The sequence below is a fragment of the Lichenostomus cassidix genome, chromosome 3 (assembly GCF_008360975.1).
Source record: "Lichenostomus cassidix isolate B80296 chromosome 3, HeHo_3.0, whole genome shotgun sequence".
NCBI lineage: Eukaryota > Metazoa > Chordata > Aves > Passeriformes > Meliphagidae > Lichenostomus > Lichenostomus cassidix.
In genome coordinates this window covers 26,576,947-26,591,084 of record NC_139483.1, presented here as the reverse complement: position 1 = coordinate 26,591,084, position 14,138 = coordinate 26,576,947, and the positions used below count along the sequence as shown (strand labels likewise).

The following is a 14,138-nucleotide window of genomic DNA, read 5'->3' as shown; positions in this document are numbered from 1 at the left end:
TCTACTCCCAGAGAGCTCCAGTGATACTTTGGGACACCCAGGCTAGGTCCTGTGTGAGGACAGTAGGTGTGGAAGGGGACAGAAATCTGAAAAGGAACGTGTATCTGATCCAGCTGGTGCAAGGCCAAGGAAATGCCTGTGAGTGCACAAGGACCCTATTACACATCCCTTGTGCTTGTAATACATCATCTAGACACTATGATAATTTTGCCTCCAACTTCAGAAATGTCAGTAGAGCTACCCTAGTCAGCAGTAGAGCTGTGTGCTGGTAACCTCCACGGCCTCCAGGGAAAACTGTTTAGCTGGAAAGCAGCAACAGAGAGCAAGTCTACCCCAAAGAGCTCTCTTCACTGCTGCAAATACAACAAAGTCTTTTCCACTCTGTAAAAACAGAGTTTGGTCCTTACTTTCCCCATGCTGCTCAATACTGGTCACTTTTTCAAAATCTTGAGACAAGCAGATGCAACTGTCTGCACTCATTTTACTCTGGCAGCAGGACAGTGTCTCCTCTCTTTGCCTGAGGACTCTGCCAGATGGCATCCGGCTATCACACCACTCGCCACTCAGGCTCCAGCCGGTCCACGTATGGCAGCAAGGCCAGGGAGCTGCGGTGCCCACTCAGCCTCTAGCTGATATTACCACATAGTCAAGGTTATTACCAGCAGAAGCAACTTAAAGCATCTGTGAAGAATTCAGCATTCAGCACCACAGGAACAGGGTGCTGCATTAGAATGATTTAAACGTCTTTGGCCTATTCAAAACTGTGCTTGCTGACACAGGACATCTCACACCACGTCTTTGCCATTATCTAGGCTTTACCAGCATTCCATCTGAATTTTCTGACAAAAGTGTTTCAAATGTAATGGGGGATTTTTGGCCTTTAGATATACATGCCTCTCTTGTGCAGTGAATATATAGCTCAGTATAACAGGCATTCCTAAGAATGGGTTAAAAAACAACCAGACCACACCATCTTTCTCACCATGCAAGTTGCTGAGAAACACAGGAAAGTGAAATTGCTGTCACTCCATTATTTCCACCACTTAAGTAGATAAAAGACAGACAGGAAAGTTACACTTCTCTGAGTTTTCATTCACTGTTTTAGGAAGCCCCAAGGCCTGGAGGAACTTACTGAAGTGATGTGCCTATTTTTGTTAAGACACATGCTTTTCAGAATAATGTGTAAACTCAAGCCTACATGCGGTAAATGAGCCAAGGTGGCTGGCTTGACATTCAGACTGATCACTTGTGAAAAATGACAATCACCATTTGGCAATTTTTTGGCTGGCAGAGGAAGAAACTACACTGAAATTCGACTTGATTGACTTAATCTGAATATACAAATTAAAAGTATCACTAGTCAAATTCAGTGTAGAATAGAGAGCAAGATAGGATTTTATGGCTCTTTTAAGACTTGAAAATCCTAAAAGCATGTTTAAAAAAAAAGAGAAACCAAAGTTTCCAGCATTTACAGGTTGATAAAACTGTTCCTGTCGTGCCCAGGATTTATGAGCACAATTTGCTGTACTGCAGAACAAGTAATGCTGCAGGATGTGAGGTTTCATTACCAAGAAATGAGATAATGAATTGGCTGTGACTGAGACAGGTGAAAATAGATCTTTACCTATAAAAGCTCAAGCATACTCTGCATTTTACAGTCTAGACTGACCACGCTGTTTTCTCATCAGTTCTTTCTGCTACACTCGAGCACTTGCTTTTAAATGAACTCTGTCCTGCTATCAAGCTGCAAAGCAATATAAAAATGTATGCCACATCTCCCATTACAGGATGACGCATTGCAGAGTATATGACAGGAATCCTCAGGGAATACTTTGGGATTAGAAGTGAAATACTGCACAGATGGGATTGTTGGGTAAGGGAATTCCCTCTGACCCATATAGGGCTCAGAACATTTAGCGCTTTTACATCCATAGGCAAGATCAGGACATTTTACCTTGTAAATATTTAAAGTACAGGCAAAAAGGCATGATGTACTTGAAAATCTGAAAAGACAGGGCAGTTATAGAGATTAAAAAAAAAAAAAGAGCAACACAAGTATCTAAGTACCAAATATTCTGTAACACGTAGGGAAGGTGAAGAGGTATGCAAACATGGAAGGACAAGAATGGAGCTGCCATGCAAGTTGTTAGAAGCTAAAGATCAGGCCCCACTTCTCCATACTAACCCAGGACTGAAGCACAATTATTCTCTGGATACCCTTACTCTCAACCATCAGCAGTTAAAAATCTCATATTGCCCTCCAGCAGATTACTAGAGCTACAGCATTGTCTGCTGTTGAGAACCAGGTTACACAATTTGTAAAGCCAATAAACCTCCCAGACAAGCCCCAAGCTCACAGTTAGATTCCTTGCCTTTTCAACATGGCCTCTGTGGTCATTCTTGTCCTCAGTATCAAGGGATCAGGTAGCTGGAGGATTTGCAAAGACACAGAGGGCAGGACTGTGCTAACTCCAGCTGAACTCCAAGGTGAGCTGGACGTGACATGTAAGTCCCCCACCTGACACAGGTCAGTGCAAGGTATGAGCACCATGGCACCAAGCTCATTGTTTACGTATTCCACCAGTAGCTTCAGGTTTCCTTATACATGAGTGAGTCTAGCCATTGTTTTCAAGCTTGGAATTGGATTTTGAAATGCTTGCACTGAACTTCTGTAGGAATCTGTGAGGCTCCTTCTGACTAAAGATATTCGGATATATTCAGCTTCCTGCTGATCTAATACGCATTGCCAAAGCTTTGGTATCTCATAAATCACCCACATCAGTTACATTCAAAAGGAGACAAAGATGGAGGCCCAGAACAGAGTCAGAGTTTGCAAGGTCCCACAGAAGACACCCCTGGTGCCTCACGAGTGGTCACTACATATTTGCCTAGGGTGTTCCACAGATCCCAGTGATTCAGGCTCCACACAATCTCCACAGGGCACTCTTCTTCCAGTGTTCCACTATCCTTATTTTTTTGCCTCCTAATAAGAAACATGAACTTGTGCTGTTGCAACTGGATGCCATCACGTCTTATCCTAACCACTACAGAGAAGATTAACCCCTTCTTCTAAGAGTTCTTGGGGACTTGCTTCTCTAAGACTTTTTTCCTTCCCTTTAAGGCAAAAAAAATAATTTCAGTCTTTCCACAGTACTGCTTACGGTACCCTTAGTCACATTTGATGCTCTTTATTAGACTTTCTCTTGTTGTTTTGCCATTTTTTGGAAGTAGAATGCTTAACAACAGACAGTCTTCCAAGATAAGGCCTTGTCTATGCTCACAGAAGTGAAGGAACACCTTCAGATATATTCCAAGCTTTGCAGCCACTTACACCACACAAGAAAATTTCTTTGCAAAAGCATAGAGATTCATCTCCTATTTCCATGCCAAGGCCACTGTTTCCAGTTCAGCTTATAGCCATAAAAGGCCACTAGCAGCTATAACTTGGCAGATGAGTGCTGGTTGGCGGTCTTCACTTGAGTCCACATGGATCCCTGCACACTCCATGGGCACAGAATATAGGACCGTATTAAGTGGTCTACTACTGTACAGCATCAATTTGCTCTTACCTCCCAAAAGTGCAGGTGGGGACTCCAGAATGAACAGGCAAAATTTTGTACCATCTACATTTCCTACAGTAAATCCACTCTTCTAAGATTAATAAAGAACAGGTCCTGCTACCTTTGCCTACCTTTCACAACCACACTTCAGCCATCTCAGTGGCTTATACTAAGTACATTTATGTTGAACCTGCAGACAGTGGACAGCTGTATAATGCTTTTCAACCCACACCTATGCAAAAACCCCATTTTCCTCCTTGACAATGAGAAAAAACACTACACAGAAAGAACAGTACTCAATACCAAACACACGTCCCTGATTACAAAGTGCAATCAGAGACTAAAAGGAGAACCCTGTCCTTTCACAGAGCTGCCTGATGGCACCCACTCCCACAAAATACATGACTCTACACATTCAAACAACTAATCTAGATACACTCTTCAGAGGAAAATGTGCCCTTTCTAAGTCCTTTGGTTTGAACCTTACCTTTCCAGAAGCTACCATGGACAGGGCAAGCTGGTACCAGAGGTGAAATTCACCAAATGCAAACTTCATGGCTCTCTCCAAGCACTGAGGAAGAAATTATGAAAGAAATAACAAACTTCATTTATTTTCCTCCTTATACCTTTTGTCAAGACTGCTGCTTGGGTCAGAAAACAAACTGTTATGGCCCTGGACCCAGGTGATTTTTTTTTAAAATTACACAATTTACACTTCTCAGTTAAGGAGATTTGCTAGTGCACATCATCACTTCAAAAGGCAGACACTTTGTTCAAGTGCCTACATATAAATTATGTTAATGTCTCAAACAGTTCTGTATACATTTCTGGCCTGTGCTGCCACAGCTCTGTAGCTGTTTCTGCTAACTGCTGACTAGTACACTTCATTTTCACCTTCCCTGATCAGTCACTGCAAAAGAGAGGCTTTTCCAGCATGTTTGGAGGGGCAGTTTTGGCAGAGGCCAGAGGAGGTACCTCAGACAGCATCACATACTGCCCTCTTCTGCCCAGCGTGATGCTGAGGAGGTCGTAGACTGCAGAGGCATCCCGGAGGCTCACGGCTCGATCATCCTGCTGGTCTGGGGCTCGGCTGATCACTGCGTCGCGGTTCGCCTGCGCAGACACAAGCCAAGCATCAGAAACCAAGAGAGCAAAAGAGAACTGACTCCTCCATAGGAAGCTACACCCATCACTCATAGAATTTTGTTTAAAATAATCTCGAGGTTTTTTCTGTTTAAAGTTTATCCCAGTATAAAGAAGGTGTTTCCACAGAGGTGTTTTCTGTCCACACGAACCAAACTCAAAGAACTCAAAGACACTGTGTCTACAGAGAGGAACTGCTACAAATACTTCATCTGCATTTGTGTCACAAAATTAGAGCATTATAAAACAGACCTACCATATCCTATTTCCTCAATAATTAGAAATTCAAGGCCATCTTTAAAGCATCTTCCTTATTACTTCAATTGCCTGCAACTGTGATAACTGCTTCCATGGTTGATAATTTATCTTCAATGTCTACACTACATTTCTTCACAATAGCAGCCATTTTTGTTGTTCTTTTCTGCTACTCACCTTTTATTTTTTAATTTGAGCAGGTTGCCTAAGTAATTAGACTTGCCTGTCATCAAAAGAATTAGTGGTTTGGGCAATGCAATACGAAATTTTTTTAAAAATATATATAAAATATGTCTTAATTTTGCTAATCTACCAGTGCATTGCCGGGCCTAGATCAGGAAGAAACATTTCTTTTGACAGAAAATGATCGGCTAAGCAATTTCTGATGATGTCCCAAAATACTATATGCCACAGACTCAGATTTACCTTAGGAGATCCCAGCCCTTTGCACTTTTCTGAGTATAAAGAGGGAGATAACAATTCCAGAGTAAACAGAAAAGTCCCTCTGACTTCCTCACCAGATTGCCCAGCCTCTGGGAGAGGCAGTGCTGGATGCCAGTGAGCCCAAGCACTGACTGACAGCACAGACACACTGCCCGGGGCTCCTCAGCTGAAAGGGGCACAACACCAAACACTCAGGTCTAGACATCTAAAAGATCAGAAAAATTTTAAGAAATTGCCAGCAATTTCACCTCGAGCAAAGACAAACAAAATGTTCCCTCCTTGAAACAGGAAGGTTATGAGATTTATTTTATAATACTACTATAATCTTACATCTATTTCTTTCTAATTGTGGGGAGATTTTTTTTTCTCTCAAAAGGTTAAACATGGGAATTAAGTGTAATAAAAATTTCCAGAATATGCAGCCCTTAAAGCCCACGCATATTTCATTGTGATTAAGCTGCAGCTGTTTCATCATGATTTTATCTGTGTAATGCCCCAGTTCCAAGCACTCTTCATCACAGCCTCCAGCCGAGACTGCAAACACAATTACTGACAACTAACACAATCTCAACTGAGAGCTAAATGGTGACTACAGTTAAAGGCAAGCTGACAGATCAGGCCCAGTCTAGTGTTTACACAAATAAACTTACACCAACTCCTGCAGCCACGAAAGCATTTTTCTTTTTCATGAAACTGCAAAAGATACCATTTGTAATAAAAAAATTACTTCAGAACAATGGATTGCATGAGAGAATGAAACCAACTTGAAAAATTCTGCAACCAGAGTACAGAGGCATAGCTTGTTTACCTTTATTAGGAGAAATAAATAAGAATTTTAAAAAAAATAGATGTTTAAGCTCTGTTTGGATTTAACACTGCTACTTTAAAAGGAAAAAAATTAGTTAAGTAGAGGTATACACTGTATGATCCTTATTGTCAAGGGAATCCTCCTATCTATATACAATAGCATTAACAGCTTTTTCTGCACTGGTTACATTGTTATGACAATTGTTTGTAGCAAACAGCTACTGAGATAGCACCCTGTGCTCTGTAATCTCATCATCAACCTCCCATTAGAGTCAGCTAGAGCCTGATGCTTTTTTGGGTATCCATCTAGTACCAAGCTATGATTTTTAAGTGGATGCATTAGCACAGATAGAAAATTAATCAAAACTCATGACTGCCCATTAAGTTTTGCCACAGACACTAGTAGTAGAAAGAAAAACATGCATCAGTCATGCAAAAGCAGGAATATAGGACGTATTACAAGGATGCAACATTCTGAAATTGCAGTCATACTGAACATATTGTACATATTATACATTACCAAAGCAAACAGCAGTTAAATGCAACATATGCAGAGGCATGATGAATATTCTTTCCAAGAAGGTCATAAACCTGCTGGTTTTGTTCAAGCTTTCAAATCTCAAGGCCATAGAAGGTCTTTGCAACTTGTCAATCTCTATGCTTGCATGCATGAAAGTTGCCACTAGGAAATCAATTGTTACTTCTATCTCAACAATTTCTTCAATAATGAACCTATTCCCAATTGCTAATTCCAGGTGCTCTAACCAAAAAAAAAAAAAAAAAAATCAAAAGCCCACATTACCACAGAGACATGAAAACCCTACAAACCCCAAACCCAAAAGTTTCAAACCTCATCAGAACCTGACTGACCGGTAGCAAGCATATAGATTGTGTCTAACACAATAAGGTAAATCACCATCCTAAGGCTCAAGGTACTACCGCAGTATTACATACAGAGGGCAGAGAAGGGAATGTGAATCATTATTTCCTGAAACAGACTCAGGAAACTGGCATGTTTCTGTGGCCTGACTCTCACAGAAGTCAGGCTGCTGTCACCCAGATCACCAGTAACCATTTTTTTCTTTGCCTTTGTTTATGTTTTCATAAATATTAGTTTGTCAGTGAGAAATCCTGCAATAAAGAATACACCCATTCTGTGGGATGAGTAGTTTTACCTAGTGAAATGTACACAGAGAGACACCTCATTTTGCATTTGAGAAAGCAAAAATTCTAAGCTATTAAGACCAACATTTTTTCAGTATCTGTGTTTCCATTGTTTCAGACCAATAATGTTCCTGAACACAACTGGAAAAAAGGTTATTTGTACAACACTGCTCTCAAGCAGTGTATCAATAACATAAGCAGCAATTTCAATTTGTCCTACTGCATTATTTCCTCCTCCTTCACTATTAGCAGCAGTAAAACATAGCTACAAATACGTTTTCAACACCCCCACCATGACTATTCCCTTTAAGCTGTTCCCATTGTCACACAGACATGCCTCACAGCACACAAGCAGGATGGAAAGAGATGATGAGTCACACCATCAAGAGAAGCTCTGTTCAAGGCTGTTTTGTGGGATGGAGAAGGTCACCAGTGCTACCAACACAAGTTTCACCACTGGCAATTAGCATAACTTGTATTATAAAGGCAAAAATATACAGTCAATGCCGCTTTACTTGAAGTACTCCAAGGTAAGCGAGCAGCCCAGAAATGAACCACATTTGCATATTTTGGGATGCATTAGGTACAATTAGCTGTGCGTGTAGGTGGCTCAGACATTACACCAACCCTATCTGCGGAGACTGGACATATTTTGTAGTCAGCCCAGACTTAGGCCATCGAGCCTCTTCAGCCCTCCCTTTCCACAGCCCAGTGACACAACCCATCTGCAGGCCAAACATGCCCAAGAGGCTCCAGTCCCAGCTGGTAGCCCTGAGCTGACCCAGTCATTGTGGTATCTCTGAACCTGACAGGGCACAAAACCTGGGGTTAAGCAAGGCTTTTCAGGTCTGGCTCCAAAGGCAGCAATGCCAGCGTATGGGACTTTCAAACCCACGCTGGCTCGGACAGCAGGGAACAGCTCTGCCTTTCTGAGCACCTGCAATGCTGAGCTACACACAGCTTGGACCTTCCTATCCACGTACACAGTACACTTACCTGCAAACTAGATAAGCCCCCTATCCACAGAGGATTTGCTGTACATCAGTGCTGCTTATTTATTGCTTGTTTATTTCAGGAAAAAGGAAAAGAGCCACAGCAAATCCAAACAGCCATTACTTCAGCACTTATTACGCACATGGCTACGCTGCAGAAAATTAGATTTTACCACAGTACAAAGATGTGCTTCTTAATAAAACGTCAAGCAATCGCATGAATTACAATAGAGAATATTCCATGTAGCAGCCCCTTCTCACAGCAATTAGCTATGAAGTATTCTTTAATTGCTCACTTTGAAACATGGCTTCCCCTGCATTTTTCCCAAAGAAGAAAAAGGAAGCAATTAAAATCTTTAATGAGTGCCTGCTGCCTGCCCCCTAATTCACGGGCATTCGAATGTTCAACTTGTGTCTTTTCATAATAGACATAATTGCCAGATCCACTGCAACCCATCTATACAGAACGGCAGCATGTTTTACACAGTGTACTGTAATAATGTAATTGGTGTGATTCAATACTACCATTAAGAGAGAAAAACAAATGCTGTGTGTGTAAGATTGACAACAGGCCTTTGAAATCATGCAATTGATGCCTTTACTGCTAAGAGCTGAGGAATATTTAGCCCATATCCTTTGGGTCTCCCTTCTGGCTGTTTTGCCTGTACTGTCAACAAAATGAATGAATTCTTCACAATGACAAGAAGCCATTCAATGGAAGAGGCTACAGACTTTTTGTCTAAATTATTGATCATCTCTACACAGCACCTGAAGGTTTCCCTCAGGTAATACATGCATAACTAACACATGCAAAGAAAATATCCAGGGTTGACTGCAAAGCTTCTGTGAAAATGGCAAGTGGGTAGAACAGGAAGGACAAACCATGCCCCAAGGAACTCACAAAACTCCTCTAACAGAGATACCAAAACTCATTCCACTTCAGACCAGAAGCACAGCAAATGACAACTTATCCCCTTGTGAACCGCATGGCATGTGCCTCATTTCTGATAAGCAACAGACCACAGGTCACTTGTGCCCAATTCAGATATCTCATCAAAACAGCCCATTATAATCCCATTATAATTGCTTATCAAATATGATCATATAGATACATGTTTCAGGTGTATACTAACATCTTGTACTGTAGCAGTACTAATTCTGGAAACATCATCGAGAACAAGACAGACATATGCCCCCATCCTAAACAGCCAAACAACCCTACACAAAAGGAAGAGAGAGAAGCAGAAGGTAAGAAAAGTTTGTTTATGGATACGGCCTTGGGTAACAAAGTCATGTATTTGTTACCAGTTATCTGGATTTCGAAAGCTGTCTTCCAAGAATTTACATCCTCCTTGCAAGTCTGGAAACAAGACTTACTACTGCAAAGAAGAAGAAAAAAGTTCTCATACCCTGTTCCCCAGCGACTCACATTAGAACCATTTATTCAAGAGGTAATTAACAGAAGTATTGTATTTTCCACTAGAAACATCCTGCAGTCCATCTCTGCAGGTCCCAAACACACAGCTTTGCCTTGCAAGCCAGTTAAAGAGACAGTCAGATTTGCTATTGCAAGTGCACAATCATGATTTGGCAGGAACCGACGGAGCAGGCAACCCCATCCCCAGTTGTCTCCTTCAGCTACCATAGTCCCATAGCCCTCAATAAAACAGTCATGGATAGTCAGCCAGTTGTTGTATCATCACCAGGCCTGGTGCCATTTAAAAAGGAAAACCACCCTACAAAAGCAACAAGAGATTCCTCTTCACCAAACCATTTGTTGGACAGCACTATTTCATAAAACTAGGAGCTATAATAGGAGCTAACAGGTTTTATTTATTTCTGTGCTTAAAAATACATGGGTTTAATGTTATTCTGTTGAAGGCATGCTCACAGCCATGAGTTTGTTCTCACCAGTAAAAAGAATAGGACAAGTCCCAGCATCTTACTTCCCCCTCACCATCTGTTCTGTGCTCTCAGGCCCTCCAAGGTCAAATCGCCTTTAGGGATTCAAATCAGAGATAGGATGGGGATGACATTTCTAATCTTTGTTACACAGGCACAGAATTTATTAGTTTTGGATACAAGGAGCTTCATTTCCAGTATGAGTGAATACAGAGCCAAAAAAAATAAACCATGTTACCTGGTATGTTTGTTGGACCACATCAGCCAAAATCCCCAGTTTGTAAAAGTTGCCAGCACTGAATAAAGGGGTTTCAGAATGTACGTTGGACCTCAGATTCAAGAAGGGAAGGCTTCTAAATGCAAACAAAATACTTTTTCTTTTAACCTCAAAAGTAAACACAAAAAGTAATACGAAGTGTTCCATTCCTGGCTCTGAGAAGCTTCTGGCTAACTTTAAGGGCAGTGCAGTCAACTCCAAATACTCTTGAGAATGGCTATTAAAATAAACAAAACCGCGGCTAAGGTTTAGTCATGCCAAACCTCCTCTGTCTACACCCTGCAGCTCAAAGCACCAAAGTCCCTGATGGTGGAACCAGTGCTGTTCCCATTGGTAGGTAATGCAGAAAAATCATACCAAGTCACAGTATGTCCTCAGTTCTCCTCACACACAGTGTCACTGGTTTAGATGGGTTAAATGCAGTAAGAAAGAGAACTAGTAGTTTAAAAATAGGCAAGTCCATTTTTTTTCCAACATGTGATAGGAACACATCATTCTGCCACAGCCTGAGCTTGTAAAGGCTGTCACCAGCTGGCCTTTTTGGTCTGAAGGAGAGTATTTTCCTCCTCTCAGAAACACAGCCCATCCATACCATAACTTAGGCTATACAAAAGGAATGATAAGTAGCCAGGAGGCCACAAACCCCATAAAGACAGCCTTTACTGTGGCAATCTTCAGGCTGCCTAATTTGTTTCACTAGATTCCTTCATGAGAACTCTGCAGCCAAAGACTGTGACTAAATAACAGCTGGTACAGAGAAAGAACACTCGCCAAGCTCAACAACCAGGATTCTTTTCATTGTTTACTGAGATGCCTTAGCTTATGAAAATAGGTTCCCGTTTTTAACAGGACATAAAGAATATAGGAGGCAACTTGGGAGAATGCCAGGGCAAAACAGGCTACAAGCTTTCACTGTAATTGTTAATACATCCACAGAAGCATCTTCAGAGCCATGAAAGAAGCTACCATGGCATTTGGCCATTTGAAAACCTTTTACATACTTAGGCTCAAAGGCAGAGTGAGTGACATACTGAAGAACCCTTAGAATATATTCTCATTTTATCCCACCAGAATATGCAAACTGGTTCCCTTGCAATGCAAGGGAAATGTGTAAGAAGTAATCACAAGCCAGAACCCTCCATCATTAAGAGCAAGAGAAGGTTTGGTGAGAAGGGTCTGGCTCTCAAAAACCTTCTCTCAGTTTCTTCCTTTCCCCCTGCAGGAACAGTTCTACTCCCCCGTAACATCTTATTGGGAGTCACACAGATCCTTGCAAAGTAGATGTCACCTTCACCTTAAGAAGGCAAGTTAAACATAAAAACAGAATGAATTTCAGCAGTAAAGGTGTTCCAGGTATATATTTCTTGAGAAAAGCTACTGTGTGTCCTTTTCAGCACATATTTACTTTGAGGTTCTCTTACAATTTATGCTCCTCCCCACTACATCTTTGCTCTGTGTCCCCTCCACAGACTGACAATTTTTTCTGTCCCTCCTTCCCCTTAAAGGTCATTTTGGAGTGGCAGAAGTCAGGAACAGGCATGTGAAGAAGCTGTTTGGCTTTACAGTCCTGCAACAGAGTTAAAAAGGCCTGGCTATTCTTTGTCTCTTTAAAAAAGAGAGGGAAAGCACCTCTCCCCAGAGAGGGAAAGTACCTTCCTGGTGAGCTTTGCTCTGACAGAGCAAAGTGTCAGAGAAACCAACATGAACTGCATACTTCTGTTTCATTTTAAGGGCTTCATAATTGTAAACACTGGAAGAACACCTAATCCAGCCAAAATACAGGAACATCAACTATGCTGCTTACTGGCCTACAGAAACATATCATTATCACTTGCCACTGACATTCTCTCCAGGAAGGAAAATATGTTTTATTCAGTTGTTAACATGGTATCATTAGGGAGAGACCTCAACTGGAAATCTGCTTCCTGTTAACTCATCCCATGAGCTTCAGTAAGTTTTGTTTTAAAGAAAAAAAATAAACAAAACCAAAAAATAAAACTTCAAACAAACAATAAACCTGTACATGAGAAAACTCACTAGCCTACAGTAATGGTGTTATGGAAAACATTTCATGTCATAAGTTAAACAAAACTGCCCCTTCTAAGTATCATAATAAAAATCTACAGGAAAGCATTTATGAAATGCAAACATATGTAAGAATTAGACTGCTCCCTCTGTTCCTTCACTTAGGAAGCACATTCGTGTGGTTCCTAATTGTATTTCTATACATTTGTCCTGAATTTTAGTTACAACAAACTCGTGGCAAGGCTGATGCAAGATGAAAGCTCAGGTGTACCATTTCCCCAAAATCAGAAATACAGTTACACAGCTCCTGCAGTGCTCTGCTACAGGATCTTCTAGTATTTGTTTTATATGTAGCAGATCAAAATGCCTTGGATCTTCCTCCAGGAAGTTCCTATATATTGGAGGCAGCATTTAAGCATACACAAGCTTACTTATGTAACCTTGAAGTCAGCATAGCAGCCCAGTTTCTATCAATAGCATTTTCACACTACTTCATCCATAACTTAGCTACATGACCAGTTAGCTCACCATTTTACATGCTATTGAATAGGGATAACTTTCACCTCCTCAGCAGAACAAGATTTGGAGTTCGAGGTTCCCCAAGGCCTAACTCCAGAAAGGCTGGAACAGCCAATACTGTCACTGCTCCAGATGCTGATCCTCCTCCTGCTTGGATCAGCTGTGACAAGCCCCACTGAAATGAGTCCTGATTTTAATAGAAGTGCACATGACACTCTACAAGCCCTCACTCCTGCAGTCTCCACTTTCAATGATGAAAAACCCTTCTAACTGAAGCAAAGCCCTTGAAAACACAAAGCAGATGTGCTGCGGAGGTTTAATTTGGAAAGCACTGAAAAGCACACAGTAACACTCAGATGTACATGATTTTGAAGTCAATTCAATATTTTGGGGTGGTTCCACCTCTTTAATTTTTCCCTGAATATTAAGAGCATTTTAGAAACAATATTAAATTACCCTGCTCTGAAGAAGTTTGTGGGAAGGGGGAAGGACTTGAGCCGGAAGAACTAGACAAGAAAACCTAAAGAAAGCAAAAACCAAAAAGTTTCCACAGTATCTCTTTTCAACTTGTCTGAAAGTTATTGAAAGTTTCTAAGAGGGTCATTGATGTTCCAAGGTTTTGAAATCTCACTTTGAGGTACAAGTGACCACCCTGTATTTAGAGCAAAATACACATTCCTTACACACTTTCAGATGACATTTCTTGCACATTTTCTGTATGTTTGCATTTTCTCAGAACATGAAAATTATCAAAGGTTACCATGCAGTTATTTTTCCTCCAATTTTTAGCCTGCCTCTTAAATGGATTTTTTAAAGCCAAATACATAGAAGAAATCCAATTATTTCACAGTAGCTTATTATTAAATGTTTCTGCACATCACAAGATTGCCAGCATCACTGCATCACAAACTGTCAAAGATCACTCCAGACTGAAACAGCCAAGCACAGGAGACTAAGGCATGAAAGCAGAATCTTGTATCCCGCAATTCCAAACAGCAGGCACCACCATCACACCTGGCTTTAGGCAAGGCTCTCTTCCTCTCGTTCTTC

At 41.1% G+C, this 14,138-nt stretch overlaps 1 protein-coding gene across 2 annotated transcripts in view; it reads right to left on the bottom strand.

Annotated features, from left to right (window-relative positions):
- TTC7A (tetratricopeptide repeat domain 7A) overlaps positions 1-14,138 on the bottom strand; it is a 189,619-nt gene that overhangs the window by 122,439 nt on the left and 53,042 nt on the right. For both annotated transcript variants that reach the window (XM_085055027.1, XM_085055025.1), the window contains 2 exons: positions 4,536-4,673; positions 4,048-4,131 (listed from right to left, as the gene is read on the bottom strand). In XM_085055027.1, the coding sequence (XP_084911153.1) occupies positions 4,048-4,131; positions 4,536-4,673 (222 nt within the window). The remainder of the gene's footprint in view (positions 1-4,047; positions 4,132-4,535; positions 4,674-14,138) is intronic.